Source organism: Microtus oregoni, unplaced genomic scaffold (genome assembly GCF_018167655.1).
Source record: "Microtus oregoni isolate MIOR12 unplaced genomic scaffold, Mior012 000004F_ref0000308, whole genome shotgun sequence".
Lineage (NCBI taxonomy): Eukaryota > Metazoa > Chordata > Mammalia > Rodentia > Cricetidae > Microtus > Microtus oregoni.
This window is the reverse complement of record NW_024543063.1, coordinates 3,456,640-3,480,900: the sequence shown is the minus strand read 5'-3', so window position 1 is coordinate 3,480,900 and position 24,261 is coordinate 3,456,640. Positions and strand designations below refer to the sequence as shown.

The following is a 24,261-nucleotide window of genomic DNA, read 5'->3' as shown; positions in this document are numbered from 1 at the left end:
AAAAGGGACCTTAGAGAACCTCTTTACCGCTCCACCATAGGAGGCTGCAGCTAGATGACCAGCCGTGAACCAGCCCCTGGATCCCTGTGGCTTTGCATTTGGACTTGCAGCCTCCAGAAAAATTAGATGCATTTCTGTTGTTTATAAGCCGGCTGATATGTGAAGCCACCCTGGTGGGAGCAGCATGTTTCTGGGAAGAGCTGGGGCGTCTCAGCAGGGCCTGTTTGCCTTCCATGGTGTCCGGGGCCACACGGTGCCTGCTGAGCAGACTAGATCATTGGTGGCAGCTGCCACCAAAGGATGAGGGGTAGTTCTGGCCCATCCAGAAGGGCGGGTTGGGTGTGTCTGTGCGAGAATGTCTCCTCCTGGGAGACTTTGACCACTCTAGCTCCTTCCCAGTACTTCCTGCTCCAGAGTAGTGTGGGAACACCTCCTGGAGCTGTGTGCTGGCTGTCCGTCTCCTGTTTTCAACCCTCCTTCCTCCCAGGCTCAGTCAACCTTGAGGGTCCAGAGCCTCTAGGGTGAGTATGGAGTCCTGTCCTGAGGCAGGGGGTCTTGGAGGAGCAGCTTGGGATAGGAGGCTAAGAGGGTTGGGGTAAGCTGGTGAGAGCCTTGGGCATTATATAAGCCAGCCACAGATCCCATGCTCTGTCACTGTACTCTCGTGACCCCTCTCCCTCTCCCCTCCCTCCCTCTCTTCCATTCATAAGCATGCCTTACTAACCTACATAGCTTCCCAGGTATGCCTCTCTTGGTTTTTCCTGTCTTTTGGTCCTCTGATATTTGCCAGATGTTCAGACAGGTTTGCCTCCCTGTGAAGTTAATGGAAGAATCATTTTGTTCTTGGAAACCCACTGCAGCCTCCAGACCCACCACAAAGCTCTGGGTGGAGCTGTGCTGGCAGAGGGTGATTTTCTGCTCTGCCCAGGCAGGCCGACCGGCTTTGTTGGCTGAGAGCACTTTCTACCTGTCCCCCATGGTGCTTAGACCACATCTGCAGAGCTTTGAGTCCTCTACCTGGTGCTGAACCCCCTGGCCATTGCTCTTTTGTCCTCTGAGAGACAGCACCCACACACCTGTTGTCTCAGGTCTGGCCTGGAGCCACATGGCCTGTTTCCCTGCATCTCGGGAGATACAGGTGTGAGGCTCAGTCAAGGATGTGTGCAGTCTCCCTACCCAGACCAGAGCTTAGGCTAGTCTTAACTTTCAGCTCCTGGGATCCTTGGAGTTCACCTACCAGGAAGGTGTACATAGCTTCGGGGGCATTTGGGCCAGGGACCAGCGTTGTGCTCTGTGGGTGCCCAGGGTCTGGGTAGGTGTCGTGTCAGGACACTGGCATTTGTACCTATAACTGCATCATAATTGAGCTGGGCTTGTCCCTCATCCTCCAGCCCCAGCAGGGATGCTGAGCAGGAGGGCTATTCACTTTCCACCACATCTTCCTCTCCCAACCTCACTTCATCCTAAGACACCAGAGTGTATATGTTGGGTGGCAGGCACACTGTCTTAGATGTCCCAGTGTCTTAGATGTGGCCGAGATGTCCAGCACCCCCACCTTGAAGCCCGTGATTTTTTTTAGGGAGGACCATCTACACACGGACAGCCTTGGCATCTAGACAGCGAGATGACAGATGAACATAGAGTATTATGACAGTGGATCAGTTGGGGGCAGAGCAGAGGCTAGGCACCCTCAGGGATGGCCCGGCAGCGTGGGGAAAGCTCTTGGGAGAACAGCACCTAGATTGGACTGGAAGGGCAGGCAAAGGCCTTATGGGACTCCAGGACTTGAATCTTAACTACATGGGCAATAGGGAGTGCCCATAAGACTGTGTGAGTCCTCGTTGGCTGAAATCTTGCAGACCTCCATCTAGAAGACTTTGTATCCATTTGGGTGTTTGAATAGGAGGCCATAGAGTCTAATGATCCAGTGCAGCCAGGAGCCCAGTGAGATGTGTTGTCTGGTACTTCGTTGGGTCAGTCCCCTAGGTTAGTCTAAGGAGAAGAGGATCTTCCTCTCTTAGCGATCCAGGGTTGTCTGAATTTCTCTTGGCAATATCTTATAGCTTTGAGAACACAGGCTTCACATTTATCTCTTAATATTTCACAAATGGTACTGTAGTTTTTAGCTCCTAATTGTTTATTACTGTATAGAGATAAGTTGTTTCAGTCTGTTAATAGAGTGCCCTATAATTTTCTAATCCACCTGTTAGTTTTAAGTTTCTGCATTTTTTTCCCCTGATAAATACTATGGCTTCTATGTGCGCATTTCAACCCAAGATGACAATACAGTTCGTTATTCCTTCTCAACCCAAGGTGACAATACCATTCGTTATTCCTTCTCAACCCAAGGTGACAATACCATTATTCCTTTTCAGTGTCCCCACACACACACCTTGTGCTCTGTGCCCATTCTGCTGTCCAGTGCCATTCTATAGCAATGACAGGGGCCACTCTGTTTCTGAGGACAGAGGAAAATTTTTAGCCCCCCTCTCTCTCGTGAGGTTTCCTGTCAGTTATCTGTGGATGTCCTTTATCACACACGGGCCCATTCTTTGAGTCCTAGATTGCTAAGGGCTTTATCTTTCAGGAGTAGGAGGTTTTGTCAAATTTTCTGCATTTATTGAGAGGATTATATAAATTTCATTTTTTCCCTGTTCATATTTTTCCAGTGACGAATTCCGCTGACAGATCACACTTCTAGGGTACTGGTTGATGGCGTGAGATCCGTCGGTTTACATATTGCTGTGTTTCATTCGCTGGGGTTTGAGGGAAGATTTCAATTTTTAATTTTTTAATTTTTTTTTGTTGTTTTGTTTTTCAAGACAGGGTTTCTCTGTGGCTTTGGAGCCTGTCCTGGAACTAGCTCTTGTAGACCAGGCTGGTCTCGAACTCACAGAGATCCGCCTGCCTCTGCCTCCCGAGTGCTGGGATTAAAGGCGTGCGCCACCACCGCCCGGTTTGAGGGAAGATTTCCATGTCCACGTTCATGTGTGACGCTGGTCTGCCTTAGAGGATGCTCTGCAGACTGTCCCTCCACGGTGCTCTGAATGTAACCAACATTCAGTTCACTTTACCCATAAATGCAGGAAAGACCTCACCAAGCACACTATCAAACTGGGGTGTTTTCTTTGTAGAAAGGTCTTAAATTATGAACTCAAGAACTTTAATGGATATAAACTATTCTGTTTTCAACGAGGAGCACAGTGCTGTCCCCAATTCTGTACTGTGTCCTGAATGTGACAAAAACCTCTAAGAATAAGAGTTTCGTGGTTACTGGGCATAAAGAGAACTAAGCACCCAGGCTGTCCACATTCACTATGACCATGAAATACTAACTTTGACAAAGTGGTGACTTTTAGTAAATTCATCCTTTTTATCAAAGTTGTCAGATGTGTTTGGTTAAAGTTATTACTACTATTTTTAGCCTACTAATGTTGGAAGTCCCCCAACTCTTTTCTTTCATTTCTCATATTAGGGATTTGTACCTATTTTGTTTTGACAAAGATTGTTTTTGTTTTGACAAAAGATTGCCAGTTTTGTTTACCTTTGCAGATAACCAGCATTTTGTTTCGTTTTCTTTTGTTTTGAGACGAAGTCTCACTAAGTTGTGTAGGCTGCTGTTGAAATTGCTGTAGGTCAGACAGGCCTTGAACTCAGGACCTTCCTCCTTAGTCTCCAGAAGAACTGGGGTTGCAGACCTAAACCACCAGGCCAAGCTTATAACCAGCTTTTAAAAATTGATTTTCTAAGCCAGGTGATGGTGGCACACGCTTTTAATCTCAGCACTTGGGAGGCAGAAGCAGGTGAATTTCTGTGAGTTCAAGGCCATCTGGTTTACAGAACACGTTCCAGGACAGCCAGAACTACACAGAGAAACTGCTTCAAAAATTTTTTTTGCTTTTGTTCTAACACATTAAATTCCCCTCCCTCCCTCCCTTCTTCCCTTCCTCCCTTCCTTTCTGTTTCCTTTCTTCTACTTGTTAAGTTAGTTGTTTTCCCAGGCTCTTACAGTGGAATATCAGCTCAATGATTGTAACTTTCTTCTTTCCTGAAATAAACAGGAAAGCTACAAATTTGCCTGTAAGCATGGCATTGACTTCTTTCATTAACATCAATAAGTTCTGTTTTCATGGTCAGTTTAAATTATTTTTTATTGTTTTTATTGAGCTATATATTCTTCTCCCCTCCCCTCCCTTTCTTCCCCTTCCCTTCTACCCTCTCCCATGGTCCCCACGCTGTCAATTTACTCAGGAGATCTTGTCTTTTTCTTCTTCTCATGTAGCTTAGACCCATGTATGTCTCTCTTAGGGTCCCCTTTGTTATCTAGGTTCTCTGGGGTTGTGCATTGTAGGCTGGTTTTTCTTTGCTTTATGTCTAAGAGCCACTTATGCGTGAGTACATATTATATTTTTCTTTTTGGGTCTAGATTACCTCACTCAATATGGTGCTTTCTAGATCCATCAATTTGCCTGCAAATTTCGTTATTTTTTACCACTGTGTAGTACTCCATTGTGTCAGAAAATTAGGAAACAACCTACCTCAAGACCCAGCAATACCACTTTGGGGTATCTACCCAAAGGATGCTCAATCATACCAGAAGAACATGTGCTCAGCTTTGTTCATAGCAGTATTGTTTGTCATAGCCAGAACCTGGAAACAGCCGAAGAATGGATAAAGAAAACGTGGCACATTTGGTTCAAAGTATTTTTTAAAGATTTATTTATTTATTATGTATATAATGTTCTGCCTGCATATATTCCTGCACGCCAGAAGAGGGCACCCGAACTCAATATAGAAGGTTATGAGCCACCATGTGGTTCCTGGGAATTGAACTCAAGACCTGGAAGAGCAGCCAGTGCTCTAAGCTCTGAGTCATCTCTCCTGCCCTCAAAGTATTTACTAATGCCCTTTCAGTTATTGCTGATTTTTGGTTTGTTTCTAAATGTGTTGTTTTGGAAGCATTTCAAGTTAAATTTTTTTTTTAAATATATGTTGTGGTTTTTTTGAGACAGGGTCATATTATGCAGCCAAGGCTAGTCTTGGACTTAAAGCCACCCCTCACCCGCCTCAGCCTCACATGTACTGGGATAACAAACCTGTGTCATCACCCCCAGGCTTTGGAGCTTTCTTTAGGTGACATAGCTCTTTGTTACTGATTTGTTGTTAAGTTTAATTTTATTTAAGGAATATACTTTGTATAACTTAAAGACTTTAAAAAATTTATGTGTGTGTGTACATGCATGCATGTGCATAGTGTGTGTATGAATGCATGGGTTTAGGTCCCCATGAAGGTCAGAAAATCGAATCCCCTGGAGCTGGAGGCACAGGCAGTGATGAGCCACACAACATGGGAGCTGAATTAATTCAGGTCTTCTGAAAGAACAGTATATGCTCTTAACCTCTGAACCATCTCTCCAGCTCCACTTAAGGCTTTTTGATGTTTATGGTTTAGTTTTTTGAGACAAGCACTCGTAGGTTGCCTAGGCTGGCCTTGAACTTGTGATCCTTTTGGCTTAGCTTCTTGAGTGCTGGGAATTACAGGCATATGCCACAGTACCTGACTTTTAGTTTGACAGAGATGCCTTAGAGCTGACATGTGGCCTATTTTGGAGAACGTTCTATGTACATTTAAAGGTAATCATTGTCCTGCTTGTTGTGCTGTTGCTAGGTGTGGTGTCCTATAAATTCCATTTAGGACAGATCAGCCAGTTCCCCAAAGTAGCGTGTCCTGACTTTTGGTTGCTTGTTCTGAGTTCCTGGGAAAGACAGTAAGTCTCAGCGCGCAAATCATAGAACTTCTCCATTATTCTCTATTGTTTTTCTCTTACTCTTAACTTTTCTTTGTATTTAAAGTGCATATCACACAGCCAGCATATGATTGCTTCCTAGTTTTTAAGCCCATTTTTAATAATTGTTGCGTTTCTTTTTTTATTTTTAGGGGTGTTTGTATGTGTGCAGGTGAACATATATAACACATGCACACACATAGAGGTCAGAGGGCACCTCTCAGGGAGAGGATCCCTTTTCCTTTGCTCAGGCAGCTCTCTCTGTTTCCACACTGCATACTCCAGGCTGGTTGGCAAGCAAGTTTTCAGGTATTTCTCCACTTTCCATCTCCCATAGAAGTTCTAGGGTTACAGATGTGTGCTGCTGTATTTGGCTTTTTCCCAGGTCATCCAGCTTTTGTGGCAAGTGCTCTTACCTGCCAAGCATTCTCAGCTTATCTTCACTTTTTGACTGGATTGTTTATACCAGGCTACATTTAAGCAACTGTTAATTTCATTTGGTTTGAAGTGACCATCTTTGTTTTCTGTTTCTCTTGGCTGCCCCCGTGCCCTTTCCTGCCTGTGCTCTCCAATTTTGGATAGTTGGCACCTTGTTTTCTGTTCCAGTTATCTCCTCAATTATGTTTTATTTTCAGTGATTATTATAAGATTTATCACGTGCATACTTGATTAATTGGAAGTGGGGAAGAGGAAAGGAAGGAAGATTGAAAACTCAGACTCACAAATGTGGCATAGGCAGTAGAGAGGTCACTCTTTGGGTTGAGAAATTCTAGGGAATTGGTGTTTGGAAGATGATAAGGCCCTCTGGGTACAAACTGATGCTAAAGCACTTTGGCGGCATCTGAGAGAAAACATCTGTTAGCAGAGCCCTGCATGGCCTGGCGCGCTCACACCAGAGCCGGGGCTGACAGTGCGGGGTTGTGAGCACAGGTAACGGTGAGATCAGCGGGAGTGGGAAGATCTGCCTGTGGAACGTATGTGCTATGACAAGTCCGGGATGGAGATAGCTCACGGAAGACATAGTGTGAGTGGAACAGTTGGAGTAGGAGGAGGCCAGGTCGCATGTGTGCTGCGGCCACCACAAGAGGAAGTGGCTTTGTGGTGGTGTGGGCAGGAGAGGGTTTCAGGCCCTCCAAGGTCATTTTAAGTTCTGTCCCTAATTTTTCTGGTGGGTAAATGGGAGTTCATTTATATTATCCAGAATTTCACTAAAATAGTTCATCAAAAAAAAAAAAATCTCCAAAGTGAGGCCGTATTAACTTTGTTGGATGCTGCCCGCAGGAGCAAGATAGTGTCTGCCAGGTACGTACTGGGTGTAGTGATCTGGGAGTCCACAGGGCCTGCATGATGCAGAACATTTCAGTGCCGAGGGAGTCGAGGAACTGGACCTTGAAGATGAGTTTTTTTCTGTTCTGTGCAGCCAGCTCAGCCTACTCTACCACAAGTAGAGCAGAGTTCATTTAGACAGCCTTTTCTGGGGCCTCGTATTGGTAAACGGAAGAGACGTCTCCAGGACTGACCCCAGAAAGCAGAAACGATGCTGCATAAAAGAGCCAGAGAAGATATGTGTTAAGTTGTGTACAGCTTTAAACCCACCACCACCAGCCTGTGTATCGATCATAAGCCTTGAATGTGCGCCAGTCAGGAGCAAACAGGGAAGTTCTCCCTGCGCTCCTCCAGTGGAAAGATGAACAGAGTCACTGAGACAGCAACCAAGGCTTTTCATGGCCAAAGTAGAGTCATCTGGAGCAATTGCAGGCTGCTGGAGTGATTGGAGCAAGGCCCCTGAAGCAGAAGAAGGAGCTTCTGCGCAGCCATGGTTTCAGTGGTGTTTACAGCTGAAGTCTCCTCAGAGCATCCACTATGGGTCTAAGCAGCTGTGCTGTGATGGCAGGCCAGCCTGTTGTCAAAGAAGTGACTCCTTGGTTGACTCTAGGCAGGTGGTGTTAATTTATTTACTTTGCAGTATGGAAAGTTGAAGCGAGGGCTTCCCACATGCTAGGGAAACCCTCTGCGATCTTCATAGACATCCACACGTGCTTACAGTGTAGGCTGTCATGTGGTTTCTCGCCTATAATCTTAGTACCTGGGAGGCCTCCTGTGAAGGCAGGAGGATCGTCCTGAGTTCCAAGTCAGCCTAGGCCACAAAGACTGTGTCAGAAGCAGCTGAGATGGAAACATAGGTTTAGGTTGTCACCTGCAGCAGCCTGGGGAGTTCAGGTAACACCAGATCGTTGACTTTGATGCACAAAAGAACTTTAGGGCAAGCCAGTATCTAGTAGGTGTGGGGCTTGCTAGAAATAGAAAGGCACTAAGGGAAAGAAGACACACCTGGGAGCGTGGGTGTGGCCTTCTGGAGGAGTTGCCGTTTATTAACACACCTTTTTAACGGATCTTAAGTATGTGTTTAAGAGGACAAGAGATACAGAAAAGATGAAACACACCCAAGTGTGACCACTCGAGACAGTCACAATTAAGTGTCTTCGGATTCGCCATACATACTGTCCATACATATTATTTTGGTGACTTTCAAGTTATATCCCAAAGGACTGTTAAGCAATTATTTTCCTTCCTTCCTGGCTTTTAATAAATGGGATGGTATGGTTGAGCCACAGGTGCCTTGGATGGGATTACAAGATGGGGAAATAAAAGTAGGACCCATAGGGTAGCACAAGGGCATTATGCCACGTCCTTTTACTGTCAAGGGGACTTCTGGTGGGATTCCTAGAAAGTCACGGGAGGGAGGGAGGTCTTTGGCGATGCTCAAGATGTTGAAATTATTGATTTTCAGGTGATGAGAGGCTTCAATCAGACTTTGGTGAGGGGTTTTCCCGTCTGTGCATTTCCCTGTCTTTCTGTCTGACTTCGAGACCTTGTCTCCAGAAATCCAAAGCAAAACAAAAACAAAAAAACCATTCTCAATAGCACTTTGCCTACCCCTTAGTTGAATACTCTAGATGAGACTTGCCCCTCTGACTTGTTGCCCCCTCCGCTCCCCATCAGCTCACAGCTACCACCCTTCTCCAGGGCTTACACAACCTCCTGGGTCCCATGGCCTTTGTCATTCCTTTCTCAGATAGGAAGCCTGAGCTAATCATCCACTTCTGTCCTCTGTGCACTCTCTTGGAGACTCAAGCCCGTGTCTGGCTCTGCTGGGCCATGATTCCTCTCCACTGTGCAGTATAGATTTGGTGCTATAGATACAGAAGCAGGCACCCAAATGAGCCACCCAGCCCTGAGTCCTGAGGAGGCTTCTGTTTTCTAGGTGATTCTAGATTTTGCCAAGTTAATAGCCAACATGACTGGGGGGGGGGGTGGTCACCGAGACAGGGTTTCTCTCTGTAGCCCTGGTTGTACTGGAATTCACTCTGTAGACCAGGCTGGCCTTGAACTCAGAGATCTGCCTGCTTCTGCCTCCCAAGTGCTGGGATTAAAGGTGTGTCCCACTACAACCAAGAAGAGCCAATATTAACTGTCACACACAGGAAACACACAAAGTCCACCAAACTCATGTTAGTGGTGATCAAATCATGACCAATATCACTTTCCCTCTACCAGCCCAGATGATTTTAATCTTTTCACCAACAAAAAGTCCAGAATGAAAAACGTGAAGGAATTCTAAAACTACATAACTCTTACAACCACCGCTACCCTGGCTGTGAGAGGATCACCTGTTTGTACCAGGGTAGAAAGAGGCAGGTATCCAATCCCATCTTAAATTTGAAAGAGCAGTTTTCATAATTGAATCAGGACCGGAGGGCTTGGCTGCAGGCCAGAGTCTTCTATGTGATCTTTCAAGCTTGCTCTGTCGCAGCTGTGAGGCTGGGCCAGCAGGTCCTCTAAGGAGAGAAGCCTCCGTGCATGTCACCAGAATGGGCTACAGCCAGTTCCCTGCTGTCTCTGAGCTGCAGCCCGAGCACCACCATCTCCTTGGGGCAGGCTGTGCTCGCATCATAACAGCCCTCTCCGAGCTTCAACCCTCTTCACAGGATTCTTCTTCAGGACTGTGGCCTGGCCCCATATGGGCTGCAGTACTCAGCCTTCCTCTTTCCCTCCCAGGTCCATCGGAAGGCAAGGGCCTTTGCCAGTCCCTTAGCAGGGAGATAGCCCCATCTGTATGTCAACTGGTTCTTGCTTTGTGTCATCAGGGTCAATGGCAATAAGGAGCTGGCAATTCCTTCCTTCTCGTCTGCCTCTTACTGACTCTTGGGAGATGGGACACAGGCTTTTATGACTGGTGCCCTGGCCACCCGTGCTGATGCAGCAACAAATTGGAGGCCAGAGAATCCACCCAGTTTATTGCTCATGGGCCTTCTAAGTCTCATCACTGAGGGCATCTTTCTTGCCTCACCCAGCATCCGCCCCTTTTTGACTCGTTTGTTTTGTTTGCTTCTTGCCCTGAAAAATCCCACCCCTACCCCAACTGATCCTGCCCGCTTGCTCGTATCCCTCACTTAGTGTTTCATGCCCACCACTCTCCCAACAACTTCCAGGCAGACTGTAGATGCCCAAGAAGACTCTGGTGTCACTGGATTCCTGGCAAGACCATGCTGTAGGAGGGGTGGCTGGATCTTTCTGTGATGCAGCTACTGATGACCATTATGTGGCCGGTAGCCTCCTTCTTTTGCTAGCTGCAGTGTATGTAAAGAAGCCTCCGGAGTTGTTTGGTCACGCTGACACAGGCCGTGTGGGAGGGGAGGATGAGGGTGTGGGGTCTTCGTTTTCATAGACTGGCTTTCCAAACAGGTTTCCTAGCATCTTAGGTGAGTCATGGATTTTTTTTTAATTTTTTTTTTTTATTTTATGTGCATTTGTGTGAAGGTGTCAGATCCCCTGCAACTGGATCTTCAGACAGTTGTGAGCTGCCATGTGGGTGCTGGGAATTGAACCCGGGTCCTCTGGAAGAGCAGTCAGTGCTCTTAACCACTGAGCCATCTCTCCAGCCCCCAAGTCATGGATTTTTAAAGGGCGACCACAGATTTATGGGTTTAAACTTGTTATGTTCCAGTTCATTAAACGCACCCTGCTGATAGCCAAACGTTCCCTTCTTTATACAGTGCAGCCCATCTGGGCCATGCCTGAGTCAGTCCCCATGAGCATTGCTTTGACATCTTTATGGCCACTGGGTTCTCTAGCACAGAAAGACCTTCCAGGTTCATCTTATTCATCCCTCCTCCTTACATTCAAGGCTGCCTTTTAGAAGAGTTTCTCTCGCTCCGTAAGCAATTCGGTGTTCAGAGACCAATGTGTGGACTTTAGGAAAACTTGTCGCTGTTCGGTTAAACCTCTGTGTCGAGGCTTTGTCAGTGGACAGAGCTAGGAAATGTTTTGATTATTTTTAAGGCGAGATAAGTATAAACAGACACTTTTGGTTAAATTCAGTTCCATACTATGTCTACTTAATCTCAATCACGATCGCTGCACCCCAATACGCAGCAGTACTCAGTCATTCAATTCCCTCATCCTCAGACACACAGCACTAGGGGGCAGGGCCAGTGCCAGCCGTGGTTGCTGAAAACAGCGCAGATTTATGTAATATTTTTACAGTTTTTGGATTGTATTTATATATAGGCAAAACAGCACTTTTAAAAAATTTGGGAACAATTATTAAAAACAATGTTTTTGGTCCTTCTTTTTGCTAGCAGGTTGAGACGACTGGGTTTCATAATCACGTACGTGTAAGAGTGGGTGGGTTGTGTTATCCACTGATAATATAGGTCAGCTAGCATTGTTTTGCTGTCACTGTTAAGAATTCTTAAAATTTAGTTTTGTACGGCCTGGTATGGTAATACACACCTTTAACCTCAGCAATCAGGCAGAGACAAGTGGATTTCTGAATCCCAGGACAGCCTGGTTTATATAGAGTTCAAGGCCAGCCAGATCTATATACCGAGACTCTATTTCAAACAAGACAAAACAGCAATAATGAAACCACAGGGCTAGAGAGATGGCTCAGAAGTTAAAAGCACTTACTCTTTCAGAGGACCAGAATTTGAAACTTAGCACTGATATTGGATGGCTCACAACCATGTGAAACTCTAGGTACCCAATGCTTTCTTCTGCCTCTGAAGACATCCATGCATCTCTCTCTCCTTCCCACCTGCATCCCCTCCCTTTTTCTGCCTCTGAAGACATCCATGCATCTCTCTCTCCTTCCCACCTGCATCCCCTCCCTTTTTCTGCCTCTGAAGACATCCATGTATCTCTCTCCCCTTCCCTCCTGCATCCCCTCCCTCCTTCTCTCTGACACACACATACATAAAAATAATAAATCTTTTAAAAATAGCTTAATTTGGGAATTACAATGACATGTATGTGTCTCTAAAGCAAATCTACAAACCCAGGTGTATTCACTGAAGTCTAGCATCTGTTCCTGTCTCTTCACCCCGTTTACACCCTCTGACTAATAACATAATCAAAAACAATATAGTTATCTTTGGTTTAAAGGTGTGTCACCATCTCCTGGTATTGTTTTTATTATATATAATTTATATATGAAATATAAATAAGATATCTCATATGTAAAAACACAAAATTACTGGGCATAGCAGCACATACCTGTAACTTTAGAACTTGGGAGATAGAAGCAGGAGTTCAAGGCCAGCCTCAGCTAAATGAAACTCAGTCTCCAGAAGAAATAAAGCCAAACAAACAAATAAGCTTCATAAGCTCCTGGCTCCATATAAACAAGATATAAATTATCTGGGCATGGTGTCACACACCTGTAATTGCATCCCACTGAGGCAAAGGAGCATGAGTTTTAGACTAGCCTAGGTTATACAGTGACAACCTGTCTTTAAAACATTAAATTAAGGAAAAGTATAAAAGTGAAAAGAATATAAATTGTCTGGGTCTGGAGGCACAGGCTTGTTTTCCCAGGCTGACCCAGAGGCTAATACCAGGAGATCACAACTTCAGGGCCTATCCTGTGTGAAGGTCAAAGGTAAAAGGAGAGCTTGGGTTGTAGCCCAGGGGCAGAACATTTATTGAGCATGTGTGAGGTTCCAGTACACTCCATCAAACCCATATACATACATAACTACATACACACATACATACATGCATACATACATATGTGTATCCACACATACATACATACACATACATACATACATAAACATGTTTAGAAATAGATTTGTTTGTTTTCCTAAACAGGGTCTCTCTGTGTAGCCCTGGCTGTCCTGGAACTTGCTCTGTAGACCAACCTGACCTCGAACTCAGAGATTTGCCCACTTCTGCCTCCCAAGGGCTGGAATTAAAGGTGTGCACCACCACTGCCTGGCTCAGAAATAGATCTTAGACACAGAATGTCTTCTTGTTTCTTACGGCTATGCAGTGTTCTATGGCACCAGAATCCTTCCTTCAACCAGAGCCCTGCAGATTGAAGTTTGAGGCTTATAGGTTGTTGCCACTCTGGTCTGCACCACAATGTTCACCCTAAAACATTTGCTCATCACTTTCTCACTGCCTGTGGCTGATTCCCAGATAAGGGGTTTTTGGGGTCAAATGATAATTACAGCCCTCATTTTGCTCAACATGGCCAAGTGCCCCCACTGGGGTTTGTAACATCTTAGCAATCAATGAGTCATACCAGATGTCTCTCTGAGATTGTCTCAGACTCCTGGACTTGTGCCCGTGTGAGGGAACAGTCATGGTGCTGCAGAGAACTGGTGATTCGTATCTGTCTTTTCTCGATTGTGCTGGGGACCATTTTCATATCTGTAGCAGCCCATGTAATACATCTTCTGCTTCCATTTCTATCATCAGCCACATCTTGCTCAACCTCAGAGGAAGTGGCTCAGAGAGCTGGTGACCCGGGTAGAGGAAAGGGTGCTATGAGAACCCTCAGCTCTGTGTTTCTCAAGATGGCTGCCTCAGGGTGGGTGTCTGTGATACTGATTAAGCCAACCTCTGGCCCACCCAAGACACGTTACCTTAGTCTACCCAAGCAAAAGGCTGATGTCCTGATGGGGGAGATAGAAAAGTCCCTCACAGAGGGACCAGCCCCTCTTGGCTAGTGTCAAGCTTCTGGGTGGTGACCATTCCACTTGGAGCAGAGTGACATGTTCACTACCCACAACTCTCATGAGCTGGCTTGTTTTTGTTTTTGTTTTTCAAGACACCATTTCTCTGTGTCGCCCTGGCTATCCTGGAACTCACTCTAGACCAGGCTGGTCTCAAACTCTCAGAGATCTACCTGTCTCTGCCTCCGGAGTGCCGGGATTAAAGGCGTGTGCCACCACCCCTCGGACTGAGCTGCAATTTTTTTCTCTAGTCTGAGATCTCTGCCACAGTTCAGGACCTGTAGGCTTTCTTCCAGCAGCCTGTCAGGATTCTGGATTAAGGGGGTAGCTAAAGGGGCCCTCAGACTAGAGGTGGGTTGAGTGGGGAAAACTCTGCCAGAAAGGTATGACTTGTTCACGAAACTCCCTTGAGACCAGGAAACACAGTGGGTGGTTAGAGGGTTGTGGTGGGAGATAGCATCCCCAGCAGTGGGGCTCATGTGAGGTCAGAAGTCAGCCTTCCAGTCAGAGAAAGGGGAAGGAGGACAGAGAGTGTGAATAAGCAATTCAAAGGGCGACGAGGCTCTGAAGAGGCAGGAACCCTTCGGCCTGGAGAGCACCCAAGGTCCCATCCCACTGTCCCGGAGGGAGTCCCGGATGGGTGTGCGGCAGCACTGAAACTGAGCAGCACTTTGGGAGGGCCCATCTGGAGCAGAAGAGCGCTGCCTGAGGTGAGTGCGTCCTTAGGGTCTCGGAGCTGGCACCTGCCCGCAGCCAGCTGTAGGTTTGGTTCAGAAGGTGAGGATACTTTAGTTGTCTTTAGGACCCAGTTGACATAAACTGTCTGTGGGCATCAAGGGACGTGTGGCCAGGAGGCTCCTGGAAGGAAGGATAGCAGCCATGGGTCTCGCAGGACATGGATTCACTGCTGGAGGCGGGTGCTGGGCTCCTACAGAAGAGGGATGAGTGAGGCAGGAAGGACAGTGGGTACCACAGCATCCACTCAGAACCCCCTCCACAACTCAGGAATACCTCAGGACTTACTTAGAACTCTTGAAACTCCCCCCAGGGACCCTCTCAGGATGTCCACAAAACCCTCTTGGGACTACTTCAGGGTCCTCTCGGACCTCCTCAGGATCCTCTAGAACTCGAGTGCCTCAGAATCTCTTCCGGACTCTATCAGGATGTCCTCAGGACCCTTCCATATGAATCCCCTCAACTCTCTTAAAGCCTCCTCAAAACTCCTTTAGCTTCCTCAGGGCTCTCTAAGAATCTGATTCAAGATTCTTTGAGGGTTCTTTAAGCCCTCACCATGTCTCTCAACCATCCTCTGGGAGCTTATTCCAAACAAAGCTTACAACCCCCTGCCCTATGGAAATCCTACCAGTAGAGGACCATGGAACTAGGATGGGCAGAGGCCAGAGCTGCCCACTGCAGAGATGGCCCTGTACAACAGCTCCACGTGCTGTTTAAGACGGAAGAGAGGCAGTTTAGAAGACGGGGAGGCTGATGTGGGCAAGGCCACTCAGCCACACCAGGGCTGTTATCATTGTGCCTGGGAATACACTAACTGGTCGCAGGTGGAGGAAGTGGTCCAGCTTCTGGGAGCAGAAGGGGCTTTCAGCATCACCCAGGAAAGGCAGCCAAGGAGCGACAGAGTCAGAGCCATCCTGGGGAGAGTGGGAGGGTATGGCTTCATCAGAGAGCCAGGGACTTTACCCGAGGACTGTAGGGCCCTGCGGTCTCAGACAGGACAACTAGAGCATGGCCCCAGTACCTTCCCTGGAACTAAGATGGGTTCTTTCTGTCTTGGCCACGTTTTCGTTGAAATGATGGTTATTAAATAATTTAAATAATTAAATTAGTCTGAGTGGAAAACACAAGCCTGTCTGCGTGGCATGGCTGGTACCTAAGAGGGCTGAGTGAATCCAGGCCTAGCCAGGCCCTGCTCTCTCAGCTCCCCACCCCCATGCTTGTCTCAAACCATAGCTTTGTGGAAGGCATTGCATGAGAGGGTGGCCCAGATCTCAGAGGCACTTTTGTTTAGGAAAAGATATACAAAGTAACTGCTGCTTAATCTGTCCTCCTCCAGTCGCCTCCCACTCAGAGGAAGCTTTGGCCTCCCTTTCCTCAAAACAAATCTCTTTCTATGGTCTGGGTTCTTGGTGCCTTACCAGGAAGTTGGAGGAGCCTGAGGGGGTTTCTTTGTTCAGGAAGGCCAGGAGAGGCTGGGGTGCAACCATCAAGGGGCTATATAGGGCAAGTCTCAGATTGAAGGGACCCCACAACAAAGTTACTGGCCTCATGGCAACAGGTCTTTCAACTGCTTGGCCACCCTTCCTAGATAACTAGAGGACTTTTCCATTCACAAACTGTCTCACAGCTGCACACTCGTTTCGAAACCCACGGAGATTTTCAAATGCACAGAAAAGTGTGTGTGTGTGTGGGGGGGGGTAAGGCAGAGCTACCAGTGTCCCAGTCGCTCGTCCCCACGGGGCCACTTCTGTCACATCTGCTTAGTGAAGACCCCACTCCGCCCAGTCTTTCTCTACCAGGGACTTTCAGGAGGATAGCAGATCCCGACACTACGTCAGACACTTGAGTGTGTGTCGCTAGCAGACAAGTTTTGTGAGGATTAGTCCCAGGCAAAAGTCTGGGCTGTGTCAAAGGCTGCCTCACAAGGCCTACAGAGGCAAGGACCCAGAGAGTAGCTTTTCCCAGGTTCTGGGGTTGGAGGTAAGAGCCACAGCCTGGTGTTTAACTGTGGTCTTGTCAGGATCACCCTGCAGAGGAGAATAACAGCGGGCGGGTCAGAACCATCCAGGGGATCATTGTGGCTTGGGACGTGCCCAGTAGTCCCAGCTGAGAGTGGGAGAACTGGACTAAAAGGAGTCATGGAGGCCGGGCCCTGCAGAGGGGTTGCTGAGTCCGAGGGGGGAGGGGGAGTGGAGGGAGCAAGGGTGTGCCCAGGGTACCTCACTGGAGACTCCTGGGATCCGTACCGGGATGAATGCCAGGGGCTTCCAAACAGCAGGGAAGACTTCTGGTGGGAGTTTACTGAGGAGGTGCAAAGCTTCGGGTCCTGAGATGGTGAGGGCTTCAGTTCGATCGGAGCTCAAGGGTGTGCAAAGCTTCCGGTCCTGAGATGGTGAGGGGCTTCAGCTCGAGCGGAGCTCGAGGGCATTATCCTCTCTGTCACTGTGTTGTCCTGTGAAGTGGGGATATGACCTGTGGAGGAAAGCGAGGTGGCCTTGCCAGGACTGCTGTTGGAAGGACCTGGTGTGAGAGCAGAATGGGAAGCAAGAGAGGCTGAACCATCCAGGGTCAATGGCTGAGCGGGCCAGAGACCCTCCGAGTTGTCTTTCTTCTCTGTAGCCACCCGTTCTGGATTCTAGTTCGTAAACCCATTTAGAAGCAGGGTCATGTATTTGCTGGGTTTGGGCCAGCCAGTGGGGGAGGGGGTCATGTATTCGCTGGCTCTGGGCCAGCCAGTGGGGGAGGGGGTCATGTATTCGCTGGCTCTGGGCCAGCCAGTGGGGGAGGGGTGTTCCCAGGAAGACGTTATTTCCAGACCTGGTCTGTGAAGAGGGAACCGAAAGTGCCAACAGAAAACTGGGAGATAATCACATCCTCTCTGCTAGCCCTACCTTGCACAGCCAGGGTTAAGGACACAGAGGATCCTGCCTTCTAATCCTGTCATCTGTGTGTGGCCACATGGTCACTAGATGATGCATGGCACTTAAGAGGGCCCCCGAAGCAAATAGACTTCAAGCAAAGTCAGTGCTCGAGGCGCTGTCTCTGTAAGACCAATGCCGCGATATCAGTGTAGATCAGTGGCAGCACTGTAGACAAAGACAGGGTCACCCTTAGTGTTCTTTTTGCCTTAGGCACTACTAGGTCAGCCTGGGGAGGTGGATGGAAGGTGAGGCTTTATCCAACTTCTGACTCAGGTTCGAGAGGTGGCCACGGTACCCTAAATCCTCAAGAGACTCCAACTGCCTGCAGGCCTGAGCACCTGTCTTAGTTTGGGTTCTTTGCTGTGATGAGACATCGTGACCACAGCTGTTATAAAAGGAACCATGTAATTGGGGGCTGGCTTACAGTTTCAGAGGGTCAGTCCATTATCACCATGATTGGGAACTTGGCAGTATGTCTGGTGCTGGGACAGTAGCTGAGAGCTCCTGAACCACAGGCAGAGTGCGTGTGTGTGTGTGTGTGTGTGTGTGTGTGTGTGTGTGTGTGTGTGAGAGAGAGAGAGAGAGAGAGAGAGAGAGAGAGAGAGAGAGAGAAGGAGGGAGAGAGGCTGGCCTGGTGTGGGCTTAAGCAGTTCAGCATATGAGAAGAAGGTGAGGGCTTCAAGTCAGGCCCTCATTGAGGTAGACGGGCCTCAGGGTGGGGCAGACAGGCATCAGGGAGGGAGGGCTACCCAGTAGCCGAGGCTGGTATTGCCGAGAGGCACCAGTAAGTCTCCTGCAGCTGTGGTCCTGAGGCTGCCTAGCAGGGACAGTGTGGACTTGGCCAGGACCCTGGAGCCTGGCCAGCAATGTCCAGGTCTCTGAGACCAGGAATCTAAATCCCCTGAGAAAAGGGCTGGGCATCCCTGTAGGGCAGCCTGGGTAGTAGCGCCCTGAGTCTCCTGCAGAGCCTAGTTTAGGGTACAAGTGGGTTTGTAGGGTCCGGAGTCAGGGCTGAGGGCAACTTGTGCCCTGTGCAGGAGAAGATGGTGGCTTACAGCCCACCATGACCTCCACGTGTTGAGCATCTTCCCGGGACACATTACCTTCTAGATCACCAGGCTGCTGCTGAGAAGCTCAGTGGGGAGGGAGGAGAGGCCTTGATGCGGCTGCCCTACCTATCTATCCGGAGATAAGCAGGTCCTGGAGTGGTGCCCTGCCCTGCCGTGTGAGCCAGTCCACCTAACAGTAGGGAACCAAGCCTCTACCCAGCAGCGCTGTCTTAGATGCTCTAGCCAGAGGCTGAAATTGGGGAGATGCTGAGGATGGAAACTCAGTTCAGTACACAGGCAGCAGACAGTTCTCCTGGAAGCACCTTGGCCCCAGGTGGGATTCTGCACACCAGGCTCTTGGGACCAAGGTTAGGGCCTAGGCTGTGCTTGTGGTAACCGTGAAAGAGAGTAATTGAGACCAAACTTCCCCTACGGGCAGGGAGCTCAGCCTGACAGACACAGACTAGGGTGTGGGTCCCAAACCTGCTGTTGACTGTGACGCCCTATCCAATAGATTCCTCCTCTGTGTCTCCATGGAACCGAGGGTCTCCCTAGCCCCTTGCCGGTTTTGAAGACAGAAACACTGTCTGTGATCAGAAGCTGTGGGACTCATGTGGAAAAAGTTCCCAGACCTTGGGTGGTTGGGACTGGGATGGTGATCTGCAAGAAATGTGGCCTCGGGAAAGACCCCAAGCTCTGAGTGAAGATGTTTGTAGCAAAGAACGCCTCCTGAAGCTTACAGGTGTAAAGGGATATTCCCGGCCAAGAGAATGAGCCCTGGAAAGGTTTCTAGAGTGTCTGTCTGGATTTGTCTGTGGGCTGACTGAGTCAAGCCTGCCTCTGTCCTATACACATACTGACATCCGTCAGGTAGGGATGTGGGACATTACTGTCAAACACATCTTCATGAGCATGGGAGAGAGGGAACATTGCTTCCCTCTGGCCAAAAAACAGGCTATTGGGTGCCATTTCGTGACCACAGATTCTGTGGGGGCCTTGCCCGGTCATGATAAAAAAAGAATGAAGTGAGTTGACGAAGAGGAAGCTTCCAAGGGTGGGGTTGAGCAATTGGGTTTAACCATTTCAAGATGTTTCTAGAACAAACGCTTTCTTTGCTGTTTCTCTGTAGGTGTCGTCAGAAGGGGCAGGTACCAGCTTCCCTTCCAGAAATCCCCAGTTTTTTAAACCCAGCCTCAGGACTGGGGAAAGCAGTGCAGGCAGTGGGGGTGGGGAGCTGCCACCGCTCTGTTGATGTCGTCAATAAGCCCCACAGCCTACTCAGCTTACAGGCAGGCTTGAGACAGACAGTCTGCTGTGAGGCTGGCCGCAGCCCCCCGTGAGAAACAGGTGTGTGACCTGATGCGGCTGGGGCTTCCTCGTGGGGCAGAACTGGATGGGACTTATCACATTTGGTGAGGCCGGGCTGGAGTCTTTGGAGTGAATGAGGCTGGGCTGGGATCTGTCAGATGGGTAAGGCAGGGTGGCGGTGCTTTGTCAGATGAGGGGGACTGGGCTGGGGTCCACGGGGAGGGGGAGAGGTGAGGGTGGGGCTGAGCTAGGGCGTGGGTCTGGCAGTTAGGTGGGGTTTGGCTGGGGTCTGGCAGATAGGTATGCATATAGATAGATATAGCCCAGTCCCAACTGTGCTGGGGATGCGGGTTCTCAGGGTAGGCTTCTCGAGGGAGCTCGCAGAAGCGCTCACACTTGGGATCAGTGCACTCTTCTCCATTGGGGTTGAGGTGAGGCGGGGATGACAAGAACAGTTAAGTGCACAGTAACTCGGGGTGTTTCTGGGCATTGGTGCCTCCCTCACCTGAGACTCCCAAGTCTGTTCTGTAGGTGGTGTTTTGCACTTGAAAGCTAGAAAACAACTGTTTGTGCCTTTGAGAGGAGCAGCGAGCTTTCAGCCACCTGCCTCTGTGGGGCCTGGGGCATTTCCGTAGGGGTCCAGGCTCCAGTGCCTGTGGTTTCAAAGCCTCTGCAGGATCCATCTGATAGTGCCTTGTTCCTGCCCCCAAACCTCAGTCAGTGGGTGGGGCCCCTAGGCCTGCCTGACTATAGGCAGACAAGCACTGGGGGTGGGGTGGGGGTGTCTGTGGGTCCCCATCCAGACATCAGGATGGGTAAGGGAGCAGGCTCTGGTGGGCTCAGCTTTCCATCGGCCTCCATAGACTTCTTTCCTGGATGGTCAGTCTGAAGCCATAGGACAGCCTTCTGCCTGTCCTGTGCATAAGGGAGCTTGATCTTGCCCACAAAAGTGAAAGAAAGGGCCTGTGCTGTGCACAGCTGGCTCCCCTTCTCATGCCAGCTCCGTATTTTACCCCTGGTAGGCAGTTACTCGCCTGAAAGCACCGTTTCCCCAACCAGGCAGCCCCTGCCAGCTTCTCCAGACCAAGCTGTGAGCATCCTGACACTGGCTGTGGGAAGGATGCCAAGTGCCTGCTGAGGGCGACCTGCCTGCTGCTCTGAGGCGATTGGGAGTGTCTGACTTCAGTTCCCTGCGCTATACCAAGGCAAGGCTAGAACATGCTGGCTGTCACTGGGCTCTGGGATTTTACAGGGAGGTATCCTGAGGGAGCAGTGTTCCATGAGCTGTGTGTGCACCCTAACCTCTTGGAACTTTTGAATCCTTCTTCCTTAGGGTTCTTAGCAGTGACCCCACATCTCACACTCACAGGGTTCAGGTAGCAGAGAAGCCAGGCTGCCCCTTCCATGCCCAGAGGCAGAGAGTAAGAGTGTGTGGGGGTGGGGCTGCATTTGCAGGTGAAGGGGGCTCAGCTGGGAGGCCAGCCACTGGCAGCATGGAGCCCTTCCCCACAGGCAGCCTAGGACCCAATCTGTTCAGCTCCTGGAAGCTGCTATTGGCAGAAAGCACAGAGCACGGCCCATGAAACTGTGATTGCTGGCATTCAGCCGTTCTGATCTGGCAGGTATAGAATCTAGACACAAAATATGATGGCAGAATATCCAGCTCGGCTGGAGTCTGTGCCTGATTTCTCTAATGGACTGTGTGCCTGCAGGTTCCCTGGAGACCAAAGAGGAAATGAGCCCTGGCTCGATCTAGCGTGCATTAACCTCCCTGTCTGCAATCCCAGGTCTGAGTGCTTGTCCATTTCCGTTGTGGGGAAGGTTGATGCCTTCCACATCTCCAAGGCAGATAGTCAGCTAGGGCCTGACTCTCCCTGGAGAATACAGTTCTTCCTCTCCTGTCGTCTTCCCCTGTAGAAAATCCTAAACTTATGACCCACCCAATCCTGCAGCACTTCCTGGCCCCGGTACCCAGCAAGGAACAAGGGAGTGGGCCAGGCGTCCAGTGTGCCTGGGCTCAGCACTTGCTGGCACTTTCTTGAGTTAGTACCCATTCATTGCCGTGCCACCTGCCTCGCCCTAGGTGTTAGACCACTGCCCAAGCTACCTAGGTGGGGCTTGATGGGATTAGTAACTCTCCTGGGCCTCACTGTAGAGAGGAGACAGGGCAGTAAAGGGCCAGAGAGGACAGTGGAGGGTGGCCTTGGGGATGTTCCCAACAATGGCAATGGCCTAGGCCTCTGGGCACGTCCAGGTCCTGGAGGTACAGGGCTATGGCCTCTGGGAACTGTGTACCTCTGAGGTCAAGGTGGATACCCCGATCTCAGACATGAGCCTGGAATGGGTCCTTGGGATGATACAGGCCTGGTGGTAGCGCCTCAGAAGTTTCCACAGCTTTCCAGGGGTGATCTCGGTTCTATGTACCCTCTATTGCCATGTGCTTCAGAGGCAGACCAGACAGAGTGGGTGCTGATCGTATCTGTGAATCAAGTGTAGGTGTCTTCTCACAGTCAGGGCCCAGCCTGGGGATCCTTGTACCCATAGGTGGGGCTGCTCTGACTCCCCCCTGCTGAGAGCTGTGTGCTGAAGGAGGCTCTAGAGAGTTGGAGCTTCCTGGATAGGACTTGTGGAGCCTCCTCCCACCTCCTCTCCCCTGCAATAGGCTGGCCCAAGGAGAGGAGGGCCAGGGAGATGGGAGGAGTCTTCTGTCTCTGGCTTTGGGCTGGTCACTGCAACATTAGGTCTTCCTCCATATCTGGAGACTTTGGTCTCCCTGCCTGTCCAGTGAGAAAAGGTTAGGCCTTGAGGGTGACTTTGAGATTTCTACTGTTTCTATAGTTTCTTTGGAAAGGGGACTTTCACAGTGTGGTGCATGCTTGCTCCCAGAATTCCTGCACAGAGGTGGGCAGGCCCTGGGACAGGAGCAGGGCCTTATCCTGGGGCTCCTCCTTCTACCTACCTCACTGACTTCCTGACTCTCCTGCAGCTCCAGGACCATGAATGCAACTTGCAACGGTGGCAACCTGTGGCCTAATTCGCTCTACTATGTCTTTGGCGTCTACTTGGTCTTGCTGCTGGTGCTGGGCCTGCTGCTCAACGGCCTGGCGCTCTGGGTGTTCTGCTGTCGCATGCGCCAGTGGACGGAGACCCACGTCTACATGACCAACCTGGCTGTGGCTGACCTCTGCCTGCTCTGTTCCCTGCCATTCATGCTATACTCCCTGAGACACACTTCAGATACACCAGTCTGCCAGCTCTCACAGGGCATCTACCTGGCCAACAGATACATGAGCATTAGCTTGGTCACTGTCATTGCCGTGGACCGCTACGTGGCAGTGCGGCATCCGATACGCGCCCGTGAGCTACGGTCCCCAAGAAAGGCTGCCGCAGTGTGTCTGGTCCTCTGGGTGGTGGTGCTCTCTTCCCTGGTAGTGCGCTGGCACCTGGGGCTGCAGGAGGGTGGCTTCTGCTTCAGGAACTATGGGCGGCACGGTTTCAGCACCATTGCCTTCTCAATGCTGGGCTTCTACCTGCCCCTGGCCATTGTGGTCTTCTGCTCTTTGCAGGTTGTGACCGCGCTGGGGCAGAGGCCGACCACTGATGTGGTGCAGGTAGAGGTCACCCGCAGGGCCATCCACATGATCTGGGCCAACTTGGTAGTGTTTATCATCTGCTTCCTGCCACTGCATGTGATCCTGACGGTGAAGTTCTCCCTGGGTCTGAACACCTGTGCTGCCCACTTCACCTTTAGCCGTGCCCTGTCCATCACAGGCAAGCTCTCAGATGCCAACTGCTGCCTCGATGCCATCTGTTACTACTACATGGCCAAGGAGTTCCAGGATGCATCCATGTCAGCCATGTCCTCCAGTACTCCCCACAAGAGCCAAGATTCTCAGAGCTTGACCCTCACCTAGAAGCGAGCATGCGCCATGGACCAGAGGAACCTGTGATATTATTATCAAGGAGCCCCCAAATCATCCTGAACCTGACGTGAACACTCTAGGTAGCTCAGGCGGCCTAGAGAGATTGTATCTGCTCCCCTGAAGAGACCAGAGGACTGAGACGAAAGACCAACTTGAAGGACCCTGGAACTTGCCACCCCGGACCTAGAACCCCCGAGGCCCCAGAATGGGGCCTTGATGGCCAGCCACTGGGTTTAGAACAGAGCTCTCCCCTGGACACAGTCCTGACGGGGCCCTCGGTGTCACCCAGATGCAAGTGGTGATATGTAAAGAAGGAACAAAGAGCTCTGAGAGGACCGTCTAATGGCTGCCTCCTCTAGAGACCCCCAGACTTCATGCTTCCTGTAAGGGTAGGCAGGAGGGCAGTGGCTGTGGTCTGGAAGGCTGTCCTCTATGGCACATGGCTGTCAGTGTTGCTCAGGCTCCGTATTCAGGGGGGTTCCAGTTCAGGAGACCCCATGGTCATAAAGCAATGC

At 49.8% G+C, this 24,261-nt stretch overlaps 1 protein-coding gene across 1 annotated transcript; it reads left to right on the top strand.

The window, feature by feature from the left end:
• Positions 1-504: 504 nt before the first annotated feature.
• Positions 505-23,872, top strand: LOC121447464 (G-protein coupled receptor 35-like). Its single transcript, XM_041650735.1, has 2 exons — positions 505-521; positions 22,810-23,872. Exon 2 carries the CDS (start codon positions 22,820-22,822, stop codon positions 23,735-23,737), a length of 918 nt encoding a protein of 305 aa, XP_041506669.1. The 5' UTR covers positions 505-521; positions 22,810-22,819; the 3' UTR covers positions 23,738-23,872.
• The last annotated feature ends 389 nt before the right edge of the window (positions 23,873-24,261 follow it).